Here is a 22,725-nt window from a genome sequence, read left to right as displayed (position 1 = left end):
CCGAGAGGCATGCGAGCCGGGCACTATTAAACAGTTGGGGTGTGTGAGGTGGCTGGCTGTGGAGGTGGCGGTTTCTCCTCCTCCTTCTTTCTCCCGCACAGCAGAGCGGACCCCAGGCTGCAGACAGCCCGGCGCAGAGCAGAGCAGAGCAGAGCAGAGCAGAGCAGAGCAGAGCAGAGCAGCGGTGCTGTTTGGGGAGGAAGGAGCCGCAGCCTCCCCCTCCCTCGAGTGAAGAGAGACGAGAAAGAGAGCGTATCACACAGCGTAGACACACACACACACACACACACACACACACCGAGAGAGCGCGAGAGATAGAGCGTGTCACAGCGCAGACAAGCACAGTGGGAGGGGAGAGGGAGACACGCACGCGGGAGCCACTCCCCACTGTGACGTAGCAGGCTTTTTCTTGTCAGATTAAAAGTCTGTTATTTCCTTCTGAAAAAGGAAGGTGTTTTTCTCCATATTTTTTTTCAAACTTTTTTTTTTTTTTTTTGAATGATGCATTAACTTTTCAAATGGACATAGGGACAAGGTTAAGTATACATTTAGCAAAGGAATTACCCTGCTCCATGCTCTTTAAGGATAGTTATCACTCTGTAAACAAACCTACCCCCAAAAAATGACAAAACCCTGATTTCATCATATCTCCTGAACCACACATGATAACGCAGAAAATGTGATGTCTACCCCTATGTTTTCATGGTCAGGGATTACAATGACACCCTATACAACATCATAAACTGTTCACATGAATAGTTAATGGTGAATTCAGTGGTGTTTTGATGAATTCAGTGATGTTTTGAGAAGGATACAATGCAATTAGTTCATGGGCCAATGGTGAAATCGGTACCACCTAAGGGGACCGCGCAATTTTTGTATTTTTGTCTTCCTACATGTCTCTAGTTTATATTTTGGTATGATAACCCTGCCAATCTGGTAGCTTATTGATAGTTATCACTCTGTAAAAAACCTTCTCCCATATAAATGACAAAACCCTGATTTCTGTGTATTAGTCCAGATGATATGTGAAAATCATGTTCACTTTTTCATAAAAGCATGAAACTTGGTACGCATATAGTTTGGGGCCCCCTAAATCTTCAGAAATTAAGCCATCACAAAAATGCCTCGTGGTGGCCATTTTAATTCCGCCATAAGTGAATTATGTAGTTTGCATCATATCTCCTGAACCACACATGATAACACAGAAAAGGTGATGTCTATCCCTATGTTTTCATGGTCAAGGATTACAATGATACCATATAGAACATCATAAACTGTTAAAGTAACTGATCAATGGTGAATTTAATGACGTGAGAAGGAAATCACAGTTTCTGATAACTGATGCTATAACCTCAATTCCATGACCACTCTCTGGCTAACATTTTTTGATGAGTAATTTGACTTCTATGGGATTTTTGTTAAAATAGCCCCCAGGCCCCTCCCAAACATCCTGCGACTTTCTGCCAGACGGCCAAATCCAAGATGGCCACTGGTACAATCTTGAAAAATGTACTTTTGAACCCAAGCACCTAGAATAATGTATGAAGACACTTTTCGGTATAAGTCAACCACAAAGAATCTGATTCTGACATCAGTTTAACATTCTGACATAATTTTTGACCCAGAATTCCAAGATGGCTACCATCCAGTAGCGTGAAAACTTAACTTTTGAATGGCAACATATACGTATGTGGTGTTTGGGGTTTACCATTTTTAGAGTAAGGACGGAGATTAACAATGGTGAATTATAGCTATTTTAATTGCAAATCCATGCCTACCAAACATGGTTTAGTAATGACAATTATTGTGTTTTGAGGGTAATTTCATAATTATGTTAGTCTCGCTGGCCAGCCTCCCCTCCCTACAGGGGGAGGAGTCTGGCGCCACGGAAACAGGCAACTGGGATAAGCCCTTCCCTGCTCTACAGCTGCTCCCCATTGGAGCGACTGTTTCAGTGGCTGCCGGATGTCCGCTCCCGGCTTATTACAAACTCTGTCATTGGCTCAGACCACGTCAATCAGAGCAGCTTCCGCTCCCTCCTCTGTGTGTCGCTGTAAATAGTGCCCTACCGCCTCAGTGAAAACAACAACGCTAACTAGCTAGCAAGCTAACGGCAGAAACCTACATGCTAGCTCGTTGCTACACGCTGAAAAGGGCAAGTTGGATTGTTGGAAACTATTTTCCAAGGGCACTGCTGCTAAGCGCGGCCCATCGCAATCCCACTATGGAGACCTGCGTGGGAGGGGAGGCTGGCCAGCGAGACTATGGGATAGGTGAAGGTGAATAGCCTATGTCCATTGTCCAACAAGTTTTCTCAATTAATTTCCCTCTTTGCGATGTGATAAAAGTTTCTCAGTGAGTTGTAGTTGATTGCCTCACTAAATTATCTGCTAATATCCAATTTTAGCAGCAGAATTTGATGTCCTGGCGTGGCACGTCCGTGTGTAATGACATATCCAAAAGGAATTTTACTCTGCGCTGCGCAGCATAGAGATTATGGTGCGCTCAAGCGCAGCGGAGTATTTATCGCGTAAGAGGTGCTTTTTTTTTGCGCGTAAGAGGTGCTGCCCCATATTCTGCGCAGAAACGCCTGATTGTGGCACGCCTATGTCCAGTAAAATTATAACAGGCATGTGCTTGTGCACGCCCCCAATTTGCATTGCACGCGGCGTACCGCTTTTGCAAAGATAGGGCCCCCGGGACTTGCAAGAATCTGGTCAACTTCTCCTCTCCTGCAGCATGGGCTGATTTTAAGTCTGCAATGAGTTCATCAGAGGCAGGCAGACTGTAGGGTGCGGAGGGTTGGGGAGGCCAGGTCAAACGGGAAGGAGTTGAACTCATGCATGCAGGCATGGCTCAAAATGGATGCGAAAAGGTGCAAACACACCAGACGCTGAAGTGACGAAGCATCTGGAAGCGCAGCCAGTTTCATTTTGGCACACTTGTTAGCACATTAGACCGTTCAGTCAGACCAGCCGTGATGCGGCCAGCTCGCCCCATGCAGAGATTGTTTCGGCGTCTGATCTATTTTTGTGTGAGACCCGCGAGTGATTGGTGTCCACCCACTATGCAGACCACCCGCAATGCCGACCTTAGGTTTAGGCGTGGGGGGTGGGAGAGGTTAGGTTTTGGGTTAGGGTCTGGGGGAGGTTAGGTTTATGCGTGGGGGGTGGGGAGGTTAGGTTTTGGGTTAGGGTCTGGGGGAGGTTAGGTTTAGGCATGGGGGGAGGTTAGGTTTGGCGTGGGGGCTGGGAGAGGTTAGCTCCACCGACACGCTGCACGCCGCCTCGCTCAGCTGGTTCTGCTTGTGGGCTATCGGCATTGCGACCTGTTGGCACTGCGGCCTGTCGGCACATAGACGCGGCACCGAGTGATTGTGTGAAGCCAGATAGGAAGTCAGTACAAGTTGTCACCGGCGTGGAGCAAAGCAGTGCGTCTGGTGTGAATGGCCAGGGTCCTGCTCGAGCTGAATTTACACACAGCGGCACTTTGCGTCTGCAGCATCACAATCATCTTCCATCCTCCTCCCTGCATGCATGCTCCAACCCGCTCTGACTGACTGGTGGCGACCATTTATGGATTTCGTTTCCACTCCCTCCGTGTCGAATCTGTCTATCTCAAATGCCTGTGCCACTGTGAAACAACATCAACAATGCTAGCTCGTTGCTACATGCTGAAAACGGTTGGATCTGGATTGTGCAATAAAGCAGGCCTGCTTGATACTTTTGGTGGATAGTTGTAAAGGTGAACGGAGCCTTTTTCCCCTATACCAGGGTGGAGGTATTAGCAGCCAGACTCTGCCATTGTAGGGAGGGAGTCTGGCAAGCGAGACTACCCGGGGAGGAACTCAAGGTAGGAGCTGCTGAGATGGAGTGGAGCGCTCCAAGGCAGTGATTGACCTGGTTGTGGTCAACTTGTAAACCTCCACGAGTTGCTGGAACATTGTGTTTTTGATGAATGTGTGGCCTTATTCAACTCCAACATCACATACAGGAAGACGCAGAAGAGCAAGCGCATCTAGAAGAAGCTCTATCTCCAATCTGTAGGGCTGCAAGAACCCTACATCACTCTCGTTGACATGGGCATGATCTAGAGGATGGCAATTCCATCAGCAATTGGATCGGCAGACACAAGATGGCACCCCATACAAGTGGTCAGACTATGTCCACAAGGTGTCATCCATCATCCTTGCCCGCCATGGTGATGTTGACATATCATCTGTGTGATCGACCGGTATGACACAGCATACTTGGCTAAAGATGATGAGCAGAATCTGATGATTCAGAATCTATAGCTAGAGCTTATTTTAGTTATCTTGTCATACATTCCTTAAATATTTTAATGCAAGAAATCCTGGGGGTAGTTGGTACAGCAGTACCAAGGTAAAATGGGTGTTGACATTAACATATTTTCAGTTAACATAATTCTGAAATGACTCCCAAAACATCCACCATTGTTAATTTCCTTCCTTGTGGTAAACCCCAAATGCACAGTATACCTTCCCATTCAAAAGTTACATTTCCACAATACTGGATGGCAGCCATCTTGGAATTCTGGGTCAAAACTATGCCATAATGTCAAACTGATGTCAGAATCGGATTCCTCGTGGTTGACTTACACCGAAAAGTGTCTTCATACATTATTCTATGTGCTCTGGGTCAAAAGTCAATTTTTTAACATGGCGCCAGTGGCCATCTTGGATTTGGCCATCTGGCAAGGAAAATCCCAGGATCTTTAGGAGGGACCTGGGCGCTATTTTAACAAAAGGTCTATATAAGTCAAATCACTCATCAAAACATCTTAGCCAGAGAATAGTCATGGCTTTGAAGTTATAGCATCGGTTATCAGATACTGTCATTTCCTTCTCACAACGTCATCAAATTCACCATTGATTAGTCACTTTAACAGTTTATGATGTTCTATATGGTATCATTGTAATCCTTGACCATGAAAACATTGGGATAGACATCTCCTTTTCAGTGTTAGCATGTGTGGTTCAGGAGATATAATGCAAACTACATAATTTGCTTATGGCAGAAGTAAAATGGCCGCCACAAGGCATTTCTGCGATGGCTCAATTTCTGAAACTGTACAGGGCCCCAAACTATAAGCCTACCAAGTTTCATGCTTTTACGAAAAAGGGAACATCATTTTCACATATCATCTGGACTAATACACAGAAATCAGGGTTTTGTCATTTATATGGGGGTAGGTTTGTTTACAGAGTGATAACTATCCTTAAGCTACCAAATCGGCAGGGTTATCATACCAAAATATAAACTAGAGACATGTAGGAAGACAAAAAAAACAAAATCGTGCGGTCACCTCAGGTGGTACCGATTTTTGCCTTGGCCCATGGACTATATGACTTGGTGAATGTTACAAAAGGGGTCTTAAAGTCGAGCTGAACCCAAGAATGACTTTTCTTTTCTTTTAGTTCAAATACCTGGGTATGCAGTGCACCTATTTAATAATGTATGCAAAACAAATCACAACAATCTAATTTCTTTAGTTTTTCACACTTTTTCACATCAAAAGTTCGTTTTTCAAGATTTCATTGATAACAGTAATTTACAGTTTGCTGACGTCACCCAGTAGCCTACTATCAAATTTCTACCCCATTTCAACCAATCATATCACGACATGCAGCTGTCAATCAAATCTTCATTTCTGGATAATTTTCTCTTCCAAATGAAGTCGAAAATGGCGCCTAGTGCCTGTCATCTGGCAGAATTCCTATCCCATAAACTAACTACTAACTTGGCCAATTGTTATAAGGATAAAAAACAAAAACTATAATCTCTAAGAATGCAAAGAAATGTAACTGGCTCGTTAAAACGCGCATTCCAGGGATATCGTATCGTTATAGCAGCGATAATGGCGCGCGCATCCGAGAGCTTGGTTGTCAGGGGTCGCACTTCGGAGATTCCAGGCCGACGTGCTGCACTCTCCGCTCGGCAACACGAAGGCAGCTGGCTGCCTGCGGGTCGCTGAGCTCCACTAACCTCCCGTCAAAAGGCTCTTCCCGAGTGGAGCGCCACAACACACTGAATCCCACTCGATTTGGAGGCGGAACACGCCAGGATTGGCCAAAGCCCAATCCAGTCCCCAGAATTGTCAAATAAAATCAGCGACATGATACTATGACCCGCCTCTCAACCTGTCATCTTAGACAAACTATGTTTTCAGTCTGAAACGGACTCATTATGCACGAACAGGTTCAGTTCCACTTTAAAGCCCCCCTCCTGACAGTTTTTCCAGCTGTGTACAATCCTCAGTGTACAGTGGAAACACAAAGCTGCTTGCACCGTAATAAACTATGTCACATGTCTAAGCATTTGCGCCAAAGATCGTCTATTGGTAAGAACCTCTGGCTTAAGGTCTCATTATGCTTTCCGCATCAGCGAGGAACGCGAGTGTCCGCGCGGAAAAGTGACGTCAAATCAGCAGACACGCCCCTCCGCAAGGCTCCGTGCGGACGGTTTTCGAGCGGCCGTGCGCACGCCGAAATTTGTAACTACGCGGACGCGGACGGGCGGACAAAGTGGAGTTTTCAAGACTCGCGCTCAATTCCGCCTGCAGAAACCCACACAGAGTATACAAGCTCCACACGTTTCCTCGTCGGATTCCGTGTCTCTCATTTCCGTGCGGCCGGCCAAAGCGTCAAGCATAATCCAGGCTTTATACCTTGTTCCACTGCAACATCAAGGCTGGAGCACTGTTAAGGTGCTCTTATGCTCGAGCAAAGCTCCGTGGGGGTGGGGCCCCGCGAGTCTCCGTGAGTCACCGTGCAGACCTCGCGCTGGGGCAGATGCCATTATACTCAGAAAGTGATCAGCATAATTGTACAATGGTGAAAACAGCCCGTGAAAAGTCGCAATGAAACGCTGTGCAGTACTGAGTGCGCTTTCACTCTCAAACGACCGCACATCAGCACATGAAGGACTCACCAAACTTGTTTTTACTGAAAGCCGTTTTTACTACTCAGCCCTGATAGCCTACTACTCTGTGCTGCTTTTAATCTCTCTCAATAATGCTCTCAACACAACACATTTACTTGGTGAAATGACTAAAAACGAACAGTTGCAAATCTAAGTTTATAGCCTACCACATGGGTCAAGAAATGTGGCGAAAACACAACTCAGTGTTCAGGGCTCAATGGTTTGAATGCGGCCATGTTTGGAGAGAAGCTCGCGCTGTTAGAAAAAAAGTCAGGCACAACGCGAGCGGCCGCTGGAGCTAGCGAATAACCACGCCCAACAAATTTACGTAATTTGACGCGCCCGCCCCTCGCTCCACCCCCGCGCCCTTCACGGCAGGGTGAGCATAATTCAGCCTTTACTGTTCATGGACACTTGTGTTTCTTCCCCAAACTGTTGCAGACAGCCAGCCATCAAGCACATTGTGAGATGAATGAGTGAGAGAAGTCACTTTACATGAACAATGATCATCCTCTTTTCTATCTGTTGTCCACCTTCAGTGTCTTCAGCATATCTATAGAGGGACATTATGAACAAGTATCATGGTCTTTCAGAGGGAAAGCAGGAGAACTTTCTCCAAGCCGATGTGACGAGGGCACATTCAGGACATGTAGCAGACACTCATCAAGCACATGGTGACGTCAACGGCTGAGTGGTTCATTTACATGAACAATGATCCTCCTCTTGTCTGCCTTCAGTATGACTTTAGCATATAGAATCTATATGCTAAAGTCATACTGAAGGCAGACAAGAGGATAATATCTATATTATAGAGGGACATTTGAGAGGGGAAGCAGGACATGTATGGCTGTTTTGCTCATGGGTTTCACACACTGTAATAAAACATCTAAAGGTAAAATCTTATCAGATGGGGGACGCTGGCACAAAATCTTGTCAAACGGGGGTTTGATTAGTATCAGTTTATGGTTCCTTTAACATCAACAAGTTGGTGAACCACTGGTATGTGTGGTCTGCAAAAACCTTCACATGGAGGGAATTAGACATCTTCATAAATTAGAAACTCTCCACTATAGAGTATATAACTTATTGAATGACTGCAATAGCTCTCAGATCAAAAGTTATTAGTATTTTAATGTTATGTGTCTAAAAGTAAAATGTGAGAAAGGCTTTAAACATTCCACATTTTATTTTCTAGAGTGGCATTCCACCAAAACCATAAAAATCAATACTTCTCCCCTTGTTTTATGAAAATAATTATTCACCGTGATGTACTAAACAGTACTACGGAGATGAAAGTAACCAAATCACTCAAAATACATGAAAAACTGATTTTCAACCGTCTTTTGCTCATTGCCAACAAGGTGCAGCAGCAACATGTTTCTGCAGACCACCACACATGTGATTGACCATGATTAGAATTTAAGAACAAGGAAAGAAAGAATCATCAAAAAAATTTATTTACAGGAAATAGCCACCTCCCACTTAGAAAATGTCACAACATTTGTAACAAATGTAACAATGGCTGTTAAGATACATAGAAAGAAAGCCAACGTCTTGAAGAATGTCACGCTGTAAAAAAAGTAAAATATGAAAAACTAATGTATCAATATGATATACAATATTTACATACTCAAGCAGGGAAAAAAAATCTCAAGTAATATCTTAGCATCACATTGAATGTAAAGCTTGTTTTTCGGGTGCCTCCTATCCACTTCTGCACAATTATAATGGAAGGTGTTTGCACATCACACACCTAGTCATTTTCACACACACATCCAACTTGCTTATTATAGCAAGTGCATTATAGCAGCTATGCCTTAAAACATGGGTCAAGACATCTGGACAACACATCTCACTGGCTTCCCCCTCATGTTTGTTGTTGTCTGGTCTGACATCTGACGTGTGTAAACAGCCTACATGTTCGTTGTTGTCTGGTCTGACATCTGACGTGTGTAAACAGCCTACATGTTCGTTGTTGTCTGGTCTGACATCTGACGTGTGTAAACAGCCTACATGTTTGTTGTTGTCTGGTCTGACATCTGACGTGTGTAAACAGCCTACATGTTCGTTGTTGTCTGGTCTGACATCTGACGTGTGTAAACGGCTACATGTTTGTTGTTGTCTGGTCTGACATCTGACGTGTGTAAACAGCCTACATGTTCGTTGTTGTCTGGTCTGACATCTGACGTGTGTAAACAGTCTACATGTTTGTTGTTGTCTGGTCTGACATCTGACGTGTGTAAACAGCCTACATGTTTGTTGTTGTCTGGTCTGACATCTGACGTGTGTAAACAGCCTACATGTTTGTTGTTGTCTGGTCTGACATCTGACGTGTGTAAACAGCCTACATGTTTGTTGTTGTCTGGTCTGACATCTGACGTGTGTAAACAGCCTACATGTTTGTTGTTGTCTGGTCTGACATCTGACGTGTGTAAACAGCTACAAAATGGACATAATAGCATCCCGGATAGCTTCATGAGACGGTTCATGTTCACCATAGTAAGCAACACTGTGAGGAGCAGGGAGGTCTGGATGCTCAGTGTTCCACTCTGGTAAGAAGTGCTCCTTATGGATCTCACAGATGTTGTGTAGAATACAACAGGCAACCACAACATCCGACACAAAGGAGGTAGAAATGTCATTTCGTTTGGCCAGGCACCTCCAGCGACCTTTGAGACGTCCGAATGCACTTTCTACCACCGTCATCGCCGAGCCCAGCTTGAAGTTGAAGGCTTTCTGCTGCTCAGCGAGTAGGTGGTCGCGTGTGAAGCCCGTCATCAGCCACTTCCTGATGGGGTACGCTGTGTCTCCGATTAGATGCACAGGGACTTCCACTCCGTTAACAGTGATGGATTTCTGTGGAGAGAGCAACGCAGATGTATAAGTACGTGTAGCAGTAAACACACAGTTAGTTTTGTCAGAAAGGTGTCAGGTGTGTCAGCTCTGTTAAATACGTGTAGCAGTACACACACAGTTAGTTTTCTCAGAAAGGTGTCAGGTGTGTCAGCTCTGTTAAATACGTGTAGCAGTAAACACACAGTTAGTTTTGTCAGAAAGGTGTCAGGTGTGTCAGCTCTGTTAAATACGTGTAGCAGTAAACACACAATTAGTTTTGTCAGAAAGGTGTCAGGTGTGTCAGCTCTGTTAAATACGTGTAGCAGTACACACACAGTTAGTTTTGTCAGAAAGGTGTCAGGTGTGTCAGCTCTGTTAAATACGTGTAGCAGTAAACACACAGTTAGTTTTGTCAGAAAGGTGTCAGGTGTGTCAGCTCTGTTAAATACGTGTAGCAGTAAACACACAATTAGTTTTGTCAGAAAGGTGTCAGGTGTGTCAGCTCTGTTAAATACGTGTAGCAGTACACACACAGTTAGTTTTCTCAGAAAGGTGTCAGGTGTGTCAGCTCTGTTAAATACGTGTAGCAGTACACACACAGTTAGTTTTGTCAGAAAGGTGTCAGGTGTGTCAGCTCTGTTAAATACGTGTAGCAGTAAACACAGTTAGTTTTGTCAGAAAGGTGTAAGGTGTGTCAGCTCTGTTAAATACGTGTAGCAGTAAACACACAGTTAGTTTTGTCAGAAAGGTGTCAGGTGTGTCAGCTCTGTTAAATACGTGTAGCAGTACACACAGTTAGTTTTCTCAGAAAGGTGTCAGGTGTGTCAGCTCTGTTAAATACGTGTAGCAGTACACACACAGTTAGTTTTCTCAGAAAGGTGTCAGGTGTGTCAGCTCTGTTAAATACATGTAGCAGTACACACACAGTTACTTTTGTCAGAAAGGTGTCAGGTGTGTCAGCTCTGTTAAATACGTGTAGCAGTAGTAAACACACAGTTAGTTTTCTCAGAAAGGTGTCAGGTGTGTCAGCTCTGTTAAATACGTGTAGCAGTACACACAGTTAGTTTTCTCAGAAAGGTGTCAGGTGTGTCAGCTCTGTTAAATACATGTAGCAGTACACACACAGTTAGTTTTGTCAGAAAGGTGTAAGGTGTGTCAGCTCTGTTAAATACGTGTAGCAGTAAACACACAGTTAGTTTTCTCAGAAAGGTGTCAGGTGTGTCAGCTCTGTTAAATACATGTAGCAGTACACACACAGTTAGTTTTGTCAGAAAGGTGTAAGGTGTGTCAGCTCTGTTAAAGACGTGTAGCAGTACACACACAGTTAGTTTTGTCAGAAAGGTGTCAGGTGTGTCAGCTCTGTTAAATACGTGTAGCAGTACACACACAGTTAGTTTTCTCAGAAAGGTGTCAGGTGTGTCAGCTCTGTTAAATACGTGTAGCAGTAAACACACAGTTAGTTTTCTCAGAAAGGTGTCAGGTGTGTCAGCTCTGTTAAATACATGTAGCAGTACACACACAGTTAGTTTTGTCAGAAAGGTGTAAGGTGTGTCAGCTCTGTTAAATACGTGTAGCAGTACACACACAGTTTTCTCAGAAAGGTGTCAGGCGTGTCAGCTCTGTTAAAGACGTGTAGCAGTAAACACACAGTTAGTTTTGTCAGAAAGGTGTCAGGTGTAGAGGTCGACCGATATTGCTTTTTCAATGGCCGATGCCGATGCCGATCTTTAGAGAGCAGGGCGGCCGATGGCCGATAGCCTATATAATGCCGATTATTATTATTTTTTTCATTCGATAAAATACGATTAAAATAAACTCCTCAAAAAAAGTTTGGAAACGTTAATTTGCTCGATTATTTCTCCCCTTTAATAATACCAATTGGTATTGTATTTTATAGAGTTGGAAGCCTGATTAGTCACCTTTACAACGGGGTACAACTTGTAAGGATTGTGCATTTGTGGAATGAGAAACACACAGCTAAACGTGTGGGTAGCGCCCCCAAAAAATGTGCAATATTCTTCTGTTGGTATTTTTTTTTTAAGAAATCTAGTAGCCTAGATTTCCATTATCCATTCATGCACATTGAAAATCGAATATAACATTATACTGTAGGCCTACATCTAATATAAGATGTTATCTTAGCCAGTACAGTAACATGTTTTTGATTATTCTTTTTATTAAATAGAAAAATACATTGGGTTATGCGGTATAGATTTCAGTAGTGACTGGTAGGCTATAGCGAGAGAGCAGTATGTCAGAGAACTCATTCATGCACTGTTCTATACATTAACAATAATAATAATAATAATAATGTAACTGTTTAGATTTGCTGTCATTTGATGGGAGAAGTGTGTTTGCAGAAGATGGTGGTGACTGAGGAAACGTAACGTTACAGTAGGCTCATGGGTGCATGAGAAGACTCACATTCAGTGGCGGACTGCATAATCCGGCACATCGGGCAAATGCCCGGTGGCCTGGCCTGGCCTGGCCTGCCAAAAAAAAAAAAAAAAAAAAAAAAAAAATTTTGCAGGCCGATGCCGATTAATTAAAAATGCCAATAATCGGCCCCAATTAATCGGCCGGCCGATTAATCGGTCGACCTCTAGTCAGGTGTGTCAGCTCTGTTAAATACGTGTAGCAGTACACACATAGTTAGTTTTGTCAGAAAGGTGTCAGGTGTGTCAGCTCTGTTAAATACGTGTAGCAGTAAACACACAGTTAGTTTTGTCAGAAAGGTGTCAGGTGTGTCAGCTCTGTTAAATACGTGTAGCAGTACACACATAGTTAGTTTTGTCAGAAAGGTGTCAGGTGTGTCAGCTCTGTTAAATACGTGTAGCAGTAAACACACAGTTAGTTTTGTCAGAAAGGTGTCAGGTGTGTCAGCTCTGTTAAATACGTGTAGCAGTACACACACAGTTTTGTCAGAAAGTTTGTCAGAAAGGTGTAAGGTGTGTCAGCTCTGTACAGATATATGCCACAGTATCACTGTGATTTTTACATGTATGTGTTTTATCATACCCTGTATGATTATTACATGTGAAAAGTGACGTTGTCTTAGTCTTAAGAAGTAAAGCATTATTTGGAGCATAAGTGTGTAGAGAGAGAGTGAGAGAGAGAGAGAGAGAATAATTCAGCAAATGACTGCAGGTTGGATTTGAACCCGGGTCAGCTGGGTGAAGGAGTAAGCATTGATGGCACACGTTCTACCAGGTGATGTCCAACATGTGAAATTACATTACGACATTTGGCAGACGCTTTTATCCAAAGCGACTTACAATAACACATTTTTTTCAGCAATAGAGCAATTAACTATGCAACACAATCTATGACAACTACAACTTCGGAAGGAATAGTGGTAAAGTTTAAGTTAGTTTTTTTTTTTTTAGAGAGATAAAGAAGTTAGTTTTAAGAATTGAATAAATTGATTGATCTACAGATAATATGACTGTAAAATGAGGTACATATGTATTTACCTCACGTGGGAAGAGGTACCCGTCTTGCTCCTCGGCCTTCCTGTAGATGGGCGAGTTGGAAAACACCTCAGCAGCATGAGAGCGACCAGGCCAACCTACAAACACATGTGTGAAGCTGGAGAGACAAAAAGACAAGACGCGTACAGATCATTCATCACGATCAGAAAGTGGCTTGGTGTAGTTGGTGTACAAGTTATATAAGATACACAGACAACACAATACGTACAAATACATTTACAACTTAATACAAGATATAAACAGAGTATTAAAGTGACAAAGTACAAAGTTAGCAAGGCCAACTTGTTGATTTTTGTTTTAGCACAAATGCCCTGCTCCTTACCAGCATCTGTGGTCAACAACAGCTTGTAGGACAATAGAGTGCCACCCATTCTGATTGTAGTAGGCCGGTGCGTCGACATTGGGGGTGGGGATGGGAATGTGTGTGCCTGCGATGGCACCGGCACACTGTGGGTACCCCTGGCCCCGGCTGGCAAATGCGTCCACCGTCTCCTGAAGACGAGCGCCACTCGGCAGGTCAACAAAGCGCTTATAGAGCAGCGTCTTCAGCGCTCTGGTAACCTGGCGTACCAACACGCACACCGTGGCGACACCGACGCCAAAGATACAACTGATGGAGCGGTATTCACACGGGGTAGCGTACCACCACAACGCCACGGCGAGTCGCAGCCGAGGCTCCAGAGGCTGCCGCCAGTTTGTCGTCCTGCGCGTCAGGTGTGGCCCGACGAGTTCCGAGATGAAGCCGAAGGTGTCCCGCGACATACGGAAGTGACTCCGCCACTCGTCGTCGTTGAAATTGTTGAGGACGTTGGACCAGAACACGGGCCCGTGTGGTCTCTCTCTCCTCCACATGCGTCTCTCCGAGATCAGTCCGCACTGTGCGAGGAGAAGCAAACGTCTCCGCCTGCGGCTCCTGAGCCTGGCGCGCCTCGCCTCCTCGAAGCGCTCCCGGCTCCTCTTCAGGTCCTCCTCAAACCTCGCCTCGATCTGCTCCCACGAATCCGCCATTGTTCCCATCATGTGGAACAGGAGCGTCAGCAACTTCACTCGCATTTGCAGAACATGAACGGCTACCAAAAGCACAGCAGCCATGTCTGGCGGCGACTCCGGCGCCATGTTGTTGTTGTTGTTGTTTTGGGAAGCGGCGCGTTTGTTACACGTCACACTAGACGTCCACGCTGTTGTCTTTTAACGTCGGTTCATGGCACGCCTCCTTTCCTTCTGGTTTGTTGTGTAAAGAAAGGACAGAGAGCTCCTAATGGCGGACCTTCTTCACACCAGTATCGCGTGTTCTCAGTGCAAAAAGGGCTCCTCTTTCTCTCTGTGTTGGAGAGACCGCATGTTCTCTCTCCTCATGCAGCAGCCTGCTGCATGAATACTGACTGTGTGTGTGTGGGTGTGGGGAGGAGGGGAGTTGGGGAATTTGAGTCATGTGATCAAAGGGGGAGGAGGAGGAAGTGTGAATTGGATCCTTTGAGGGCTGCGATATTTTTTTCCCATGATGAAAAAAAGGCATGACCCGCCCCTCTCTGCCTCTGATTGGCCTAGCGTCAAATGTTCATCCAATCACATTCGCTTAGCTATCCTGCATCTCTTTCTACAGTCTGTGGTGAGACATCAATGGGTGAGACTCAGTGGATCAGACAGACAGCAGTTTTGCTTGCTAGCCTGAATGAAAGACGCCATGTGTGTTTATGTTTTAATATAGTCTGGCCCTGTGGTTTATAACACTGCTGCTACTCTTGGCAGTGCACGTATGTAGCCTATAGGGAAATCTAAAAAAAAGATGAAAGACTCATGAGAATGATCAAGGCTGATATAAGAACAGGGTCACTGCATTACATTGAACTTTAATTCAGCTCATTGTAACACAAGTGACATGTATTTGAATTGAAATATAAATCAGAAGAAACAAGGTGATGACATTTAGAATGAAAAGAAAAAATACACATTCAAGTAGGCTATTGATCTCACACATAACCTTTTGATTCTATGCTGCCATCTGCCATCTCATGCTTGTTGATTTAACGATTGTTTTGCACCTGCTGCTCACTTTATGAACAACTAGTGACTGAATTAAATATATTGGCGAGAGCAGCCGAGTGCAGTCAGCCAATCAGAGGCAGAGAGGGGCGGGTCATGCCTTCGCCTAGCCTTCGCCATCATGGGAAAAAAAATATCGCCCCTGCCGCGCAGCCCACCAGTCCTGAGCGCCTGACGCCATGGCTGCTTTGCATAGATGTCCCATCATGCCTTTCTGCCCTATACCAGGGAAGTTTGGATCTGAACCGGGTCAAACTGGGTGCAGTTCTCTGATCAGAACCAACCTTCCTGCAATGCAGTACTCTGTCTTATATCTTGACTAAAAGCATTAGTGCACTCTTGCAGCCAAAATAAGTATCACAACAAACACTGTTTCCACAAATGAAAATAAATGAACAAGGAACTTAAGATGATCCTGACAAAACTTTTTTCAGATATTCTCAAGTCGGGGCATCCCAGTGTCTCACCTGGTGGAGCGCGTGCCACAGGGGCTTGGTCCTTTGTGTGGCCAACCCGGGTTCAGGTCTGGCCTGTGCTCATTTGCTGCGTGTCGCCCCCTCTCTCTCTCCCCACCTTTCCGGTCTCCCTGCTGTCCTGTCCAATGAAGGCAAAAATGCCCCAAAAAATTATATATATAAAAAAAAAAATGTTCTTAACTCATAAATACAGGAGAGAAAACTATTTAGATCAGAATTAGACATTTAGAAATATTTTCCTCACTTGCGTCACCGGGCTTCCATACAGAAGAAATTGGATGTTTTACAATGAGAACATGTATTTATGTATTGTTAAATAGGTTCATTTTGTGACATGGGAAGTCAGTTAACATTTCACTGTGACTTTAAACATGGACACACCACACACCCTCTCTCTCAGCTCTGGTGTGGTGTGGGAGATGAGGCCCAAGAGTCGCTGGAAGCCGTTCAACCAGAAGAACATCCTCCTGCTGGAGAAGGCCTTCCAGAAGCACCAGGCAGGGGACACTGACCCGGGCTGGGTCCGCCTGGAGAGCAACCTGGAGGTCCGCACACACACGGCTAAAAATTGCTATGCTTCTAAAAGTGTTACATAACGTCTTAACTGCTAATCCTATCCATATGCTTTAATGTCCAGGCTAATGCTGTGTTCAAGACAACTTGGAACTCGGAACTTTCAACTTGGATTTTCCGGTCTATGGCATAGTTGCGTTCATGCCGTTTTTAAATCGGAGTTACAAAAACATACACAGCTAGCTAATTTAATTGGTAAAATAGCAGCTGAATTCAACATATTGCTATAATCAGAGCGAATGTAAACACATATTGCATAATTACACCTCAAATTACATGTAGGTCAACAAACATTTTGATGGCGTCAAATCACAAACCGGAGCTCTGAAATGATACCCGAATTTCCAACCTGTAATTCCGACCTCGACTTACTGTTCAATTCATGTTTTACAGGTCGGAGCTAGTTTTTTCCTGTGTTCCGAGTTGTCTTGAACGGGGTATTACAGTACATTTGTACATGACATCATCGTCTACTCCACCAGTCAACATAATCTTCAATAATATTGGATATCACAATATTCACAGAATTTCGAAAAATATATTTTTTTTACCAGTTTTGCACATTCTGCCCTGCTGCTGACCATTATTTCACTGCTTACCGTTGTTAAGGCGCCTACACATGATCCACGGTAAAACAGCTCTGCTGTTTGGACCTGCTTATCGCTGACCTTTCATGAGCGCAACCAATCACACTACATATGTGACGTAGTGTGTATTTTGGGGGGTGGGACTATATGACCCAAGTGTATATCACTGTGTGTGTGTGTGTGTGTGCGTGCGCGTTACAGGTGAACTTCGGCCGGGTTCCCATGGTGATGCGTGCACCCTTCTCGTGCCCGGTGAGGAGGAACTTCCTGTCTGGCATCCAGGTGGAGTTCAAACAGTCCAAACACCAGAGGAGCCTGAGGGCCCAGCTGCACTGGCTACAGGTACCACGCACGCACACACGCACGCACACACACACACACACACGCACACGCACACACACACACACACACACACACACACACACACACACACACACACACAGACACACACACACACACACACATCATCATCATCATCGCACCCTCATACACAGTCTGATGTAAGGGGTAACAAGTGTGTGTGTGTGTGTGTGTGTACGTGTGTGTGTGTGTGTGTGTGTGTGTGTGTGTGTGTACGTGTGTGTGTGTTTCTCAGGTGGACAACCAGCTGCCTGGAGCCATCTTTCCCATCGTGTTCCACCCTGTTCCTCCTCCTAAGTCCATCGCTCTGGACTCAGGTAGACCATGCAGGCACACACACACACACACACACACACACACATACACACACACACACACACGCACACACACACACACACACACACACACACACACACACACACACACACACACACACACACATACACACACACACACACACACACACACACACACACACACACACACACACACACACACACACACACACACATACACACACACATAAGCCGTTTTCCCACATGCGTACCGGAAAATTACCTGTAAGTCAATATCGGACATTTCCCTTCAAACCTCTCCTCTCGCATGTCGGAATCTATCAGCGAAATTGCCTGTATGTGGGGGGGGGCGGCACTGCAGAGCGGGTGGGGAGTGACGTGTCGGCAAAACTCCGAATGGTGAAATAAGTTTGCATGTTTATCCGTTCACCTGCGTCGCGTTGAAGCACTTTTTACAGACTGGCTTCGTTTGATGTGTCCGGGCTTGCCTTCGCTGTCGGCAACGTAAGCAAAATACATCCACAATTCGCTTCGTGCATTTGCTTAGTCCCTGTCGGGCTGTGACTGAAGGAGGAGGACGGACTGTGGCCAGAGAGCGAGCAGAGAGGAGAGGGGAAAATCAGCACACCCACACATGAAGCTGACATAGGCTACTGCTCTTATTATCACAAGATCATTTCGCCAGTTTGCTTTAATGTGCGCGAATGATTAGATTATGCCCGCTGGAACATTAAGCAACGTGTGAACATTAAGCAACGTGTGTACACCTCGCCCATGAAAGTGTCACGGAAAATGACTGCACCCGTTTCTCACTAGTATCCGCTAAAGCGCATACCGCTCTTCTGACTGGGTCGAAAGTGGTGAAATGTCGGGGATGACGGGGTCGCGCTTATACCGGCACGGCGCCTTTCTCACATGCAGGCATTAGACCACGTTCTGGTCATTTTGCGGTACAAGGCGCATGTGGGAAAAGGGCTATACACACAAACACACACACACACACACACACTAGCCTAGCCTTGCCTCGCCTATTAACCTGAACGGTGTTTCTCCTCAGAGCCGAAGCCGTTCATCGACGTCTCCATCATCACCAGGTTCACCGAGCACAGCCAGGTCCTGCAGTTCAAGTGAGTCCAGTCATGTTGTGGTGAAGGTCACATGACCCTTCCTCATGTTTTAGTCCATCTGTAGAGCACCGCAAGTCCTAACAGTCGGATGATCGCACTTCCTGGTTCCCTCGTCGGGAAGTCAATGGGATTTTTGCATGGGGATTTTGGTTAAATGCCTGAAGTAAGGTCTGTGGTTAACAAAGGTTTATGAAATATGATATTTGTGTTGAGCAAGATAATCTTCACAAATAAGGACCACTTTTATGATTTCTGAAGCGTCACGTAATGCTTACGTGTGTGTGTGTGTGTGTGTGTGTGTGTGTGTGTGTGTGTGTATGTGTTTTTGTGTTTTTTGTGTGTGTGCAGGTACTTCATGGCTCTGGTGCAGGAGATGGCAGTGAAGATCGATCAGGGCTTCCTGGGAGCCATCTTGGCTCTGTTCACTCCAGCTGCTGATCCGCAGGCTGACCAGCAGAAGGTGGGTAATAACAGGATTCAACCAGGGAAGAAATTACAAATATAGAATGTGAAATAAGATATAAGATTCTAGATTATTTTAATAGCCGTAGTAAGTAATCTTGTTACAAATTAGGAATTAGTATTACTAATTCCTCATTTATAACAAGATTACTTACTATGCAGCGCAATGATCACAGCAATACAAAACATGGAGCAGACAGAAAGACAAATCATATTATCTTTACAATTTAGTATGTGGGCTCTGATTGTTTGTTTGTTTCAAGTAGGGATGTCACGATACTAGAATTTCTACTTCGATACCGATACCCAGGAAAATATCGATACTTGATACCATTTTCGATACCACGGGAAGGGGGGGTGACAACACATCAAGAGGCATAAAAATAAAGTTAGACAGATGGACGGACAGACACACACTTCTCCATAATCTAGGCCTGATCAAACTTTGAACTTAGACAGCAGATTAGCCCTGCTCTAGCCCTCACAACACGTTTAGCTTGTTGAAGCAACAGATACCCAATGATAGAGAGGGGAAAATCAGTGATTTTTCATTAAAAGAAAGCACTGATGGTATCAAAACTGTTGCAAATGAGTATTGTATCATTTAAAAAAAAATTGTATTGATACTTTTGATACTATCGATACCTGTTGCAAATGAGTATTGTAACCGATTAAAATGTTCAGTATTGATACTTTTCGATACTAGCGATACTTAGTAACCCTAGTTTCAAGTCAAGCGTCAATTCACCCTCTTCACCCTGTGTGTGTGTGTGTGTGTGTGTGTGTGCGTGCGCGTGTGTGCGCATGTGTATGTGTGTGTATGTGTGCGTGTGTGGGTGTGTGTGTGTATGTGTGTGTATGTGTGCGTGTGCATGTGTGTGCGTGCGCGTGTGTGTGTGTGTGTGTGTATGTGTGTGTATGTGTGCGTGTGTGTGGGTGTGTGTGTGTGTGTATGTGTGTGTGTGCAGACTCGGCTGATAGAGCGTGACCTGGAGCTGCTGCAGGCGGAGCTGATGGAGGCGTCGCTCACCGACACGTCAGGAATCAACTTCTTCCAACACTTCCACATCTCCCCCATCAAGGTGCACACGCACACACACACACACACACACACACACACACACACATAGGCCCCTATCGTTGCATCGGCGCTGTTTCTAGGCCGAGCGCCTGGCGCAGCGCAAATCAGTGGGCGTGGACCAGCACACTTGATATCTTGGTCTTGGCGCTAGACGCAGCCTCAACCATTACAACCACGCCTTTTAAAATTATGCACCGTCAGTTCATTGGATAAGTGCAATAAACGAATCGCATGCTTGCCTTTTAAGCTCCATTCCAGTGGTCCAACAAAACCAGACGAAAGCCAAGCGCTCTGCCCCCCCCCCTCCCTTCATCCAGTCTGTCTGTCTCCATATTATAGGATATTATTCCATATTATTATGCTTCTCAAACCAATCTAACTGCAGTTTAAATACTGCAAGCATGTAAGATCAAAGTGAAAAGAATGTTCTAAATGCATCAGCTAGAAAAATATAGCCTATCCCTATATGATGAGATTCATTTTATATTGGTGAAAGTTTGTCCAGAAAGATATTGTTTTCTCTCCCCTGCTGCAGGTAGAATGATGCACATAAATATACCCTACATTATGTAAAGTCATTGCATAAATGTGTTTTTATTGTAAAACTAAATGTGAAGTAGGGCCAAGTTATTGGAGCGGACATCACAGTATAGCACATGACAGAAGCGCGTTCCGCTGTCACTTATCTAAATCACGTTAAATCCACACAGGGTATATATAGGCTCAAGAGGACATATATGTTTCACATAGGGTGGTGTTTCATTTCGATGTTTTATTTGGTCCAATATTGAAATGTTCTACAATTGCAGGTTGTCTTACCATTACACATTATTTTAGATCTACCTTTTATATCTATTTCGGCTCATTTGGTTGCTATTTAGTAGCGAAATGGAGGACCCAATTGCATGCTGGGACATTCACAGGCAGTAAACTTACAACTGCTATTTCCTATGGGAAGCTGGGTGCTGCTATGTGTTGTGTCTGTCTGAGCGAGGGAGTCAGAGAGAGAGAGAGAGAAGGGTGACAGAGAAGAGGCAGAAGAGCACTGGCGCACTGAATAGGCCTGGTTTCAGAGAGAGACAGAGAAGGGTGACAGGGGAGAGGCAGAAGAGCACTCCTTGACACTGGCGCACTGAATAGGCCTGCTTTTCAAAGGCGCAAAGCGCTACGGGCCCTATTCTCCCACAAGCCTTCGGCGCTAAAACGGGCCTTAAACGCAAAAAAACGTGCCTTGCGCCTGTTTTGGGACGATATCAATATGGCTTTAGGCTGCCAAATGCGCTTTAGGCCGAATGGGTGTGGCGCAGTCCCAGAATGGGCCAAAGTGGGCGTGTCGGCGCTAACTACCGGCGTACTGCTATCTTCGCACCTGGCCTACATTTAGCGCTTTGCGCCTTTGAAAAGCAGGCCTATTCAGTCAAGGAGTGCTCTTCTGCCTCTCCCCTGTCACCCTTCTCTGTCTCTCTCTGAAACCAGGCCTATTCAGTGCGCCAGTGCTCTTCTGCCTCACCCTTCTCTCTCTCTCTCTGACTCCCTCGCTCAGACAGACACAACACATAGCAGCACCCAGCTTCCCATAGGAAATAGCAGTTGTAAGTTTACTGCCTGTGAATGTCCCTGTCCCAGCATGCAATTGGGTCCTCCATTTCGCTACTAAATAGCAACCAAATGAGCCGAAATAGATATAAAAGGCAGATCTAAAATAATGTGTAATGGTAAGACAACCTGCAATTGTAGAACATTTCAATATTGGACCAAATAAAACATCGAAATGAAACACCACCCTATGTGAAACATATATGTCCTCTTGAGCCTATATATACCCTGTGTGGATTTAACGTGATTTAGATAAGTGACAGCGGAACGCGCTGCGGAACGCCTTCCACTGTCATGTGCTATACTGTGACTACTTTACATTTAGTTTTACAATAAAAACACATTTATGCAATGACTTTACATAATGTAGGGTATATTTATGTGCATCATTCTACCTGTAGCAGGGGAGAGAAAACGATATCGTTCTGGACAAACTTTCACCAATATAAAATTAATCTCATCATATAGGGATAGGCTATATTTTTCTATCCAATGCATTTAGAACATTATTTTCACTTTGATCTTGTTATAGTGTAGCGTATTTACATGCTTGCAGTATTGAAACTGCAGTTAGATTGGTTTGAGAAGCATAATAATATGGAATAATAGCCTATAATGCAGACAGACAGACTGGATGAAGGGAGGGGGGGGGGGGCAGAGCGTTTGGCTTTCCTCTGGTTTTGCGGGATCACTGGAATTGGAGCTAAAAAGGCAAGCGTGCGATTCGTTTATTGCAGTTATCCAATGAGCATGACGGTGCATAATTTTACGCTTAAAAGGCGTGGTTGTAATGGTTGAGGCTGCGTCTAGCGCCAGCACGACGATATCAAGTGCGCTGGTCCACGCCCACTGAT

The 22,725-nt window shown here is 44.8% G+C and overlaps 1 protein-coding gene and 1 pseudogene across 2 annotated transcripts in view; one reads left to right on the top strand and one right to left on the bottom strand.

Annotated features, from left to right (window-relative positions):
• The window catches only part of LOC310776261 (intermembrane lipid transfer protein VPS13C-like), a 93,635-nt pseudogene that overhangs the window by 48,074 nt on the left and 22,836 nt on the right, over positions 1-22,725 (top strand). The window contains exons 26-31 of the transcript in view: positions 16,190-16,334; positions 17,151-17,291; positions 17,545-17,626; positions 18,663-18,732; positions 19,081-19,192; positions 20,163-20,276. The product of the transcript in view is annotated as an intermembrane lipid transfer protein VPS13C-like (transcript). The remainder of the gene's footprint in view (positions 1-16,189; positions 16,335-17,150; positions 17,292-17,544; positions 17,627-18,662; positions 18,733-19,080; positions 19,193-20,162; positions 20,277-22,725) is intronic.
• On the bottom strand, positions 9,311-14,575 carry LOC310777124 (putative nuclease HARBI1). The gene is made up of 3 exons (XM_083637386.1): positions 13,593-14,575; positions 13,253-13,367; positions 9,311-9,800 (listed from the first exon to the last, which is right to left on the bottom strand). Exons 1-3 carry the CDS (start codon positions 14,384-14,386, stop codon positions 9,384-9,386), a joined length of 1,326 nt encoding a protein of 441 aa, XP_083493512.1. The 5' UTR covers positions 14,387-14,575; the 3' UTR covers positions 9,311-9,383.

Source organism: Poromitra crassiceps, assembly GCF_964638095.1.
Source record: "Poromitra crassiceps genome assembly, chromosome: 5".
In the NCBI taxonomy this organism is placed as follows: Eukaryota; Metazoa; Chordata; class Actinopteri; order Beryciformes; family Melamphaidae; genus Poromitra; species Poromitra crassiceps.
The sequence above is the reverse complement of the archived record's forward strand: the minus strand, read 5'-3'. Positions and strand labels throughout refer to the sequence as shown.

What these genes read in the sequence shown, in the direction of transcription:
- LOC310777124 (XM_083637386.1), bottom strand. Translation starts at nt 14,386, where the DNA reads ATGGCGCCGGAGTCGCCGCCAGACATGGCTGCTGTGCTTTTGGTAGCC. An exon ending in GTTGTTGACCACAGATGCTG is followed by an intron (nt 13,368 to 13,592) that starts GTAAGGAGCAGG and finishes TTGTCTCTCCAG; the next exon opens with CTTCACACATGTGTTTGTAG. An exon ending in GGTACCTCTTCCCACGTGAG is followed by an intron (nt 9,801 to 13,252) that starts GTAAATACATAT and finishes CTCTCTCCACAG; the next exon opens with AAATCCATCACTGTTAACGG.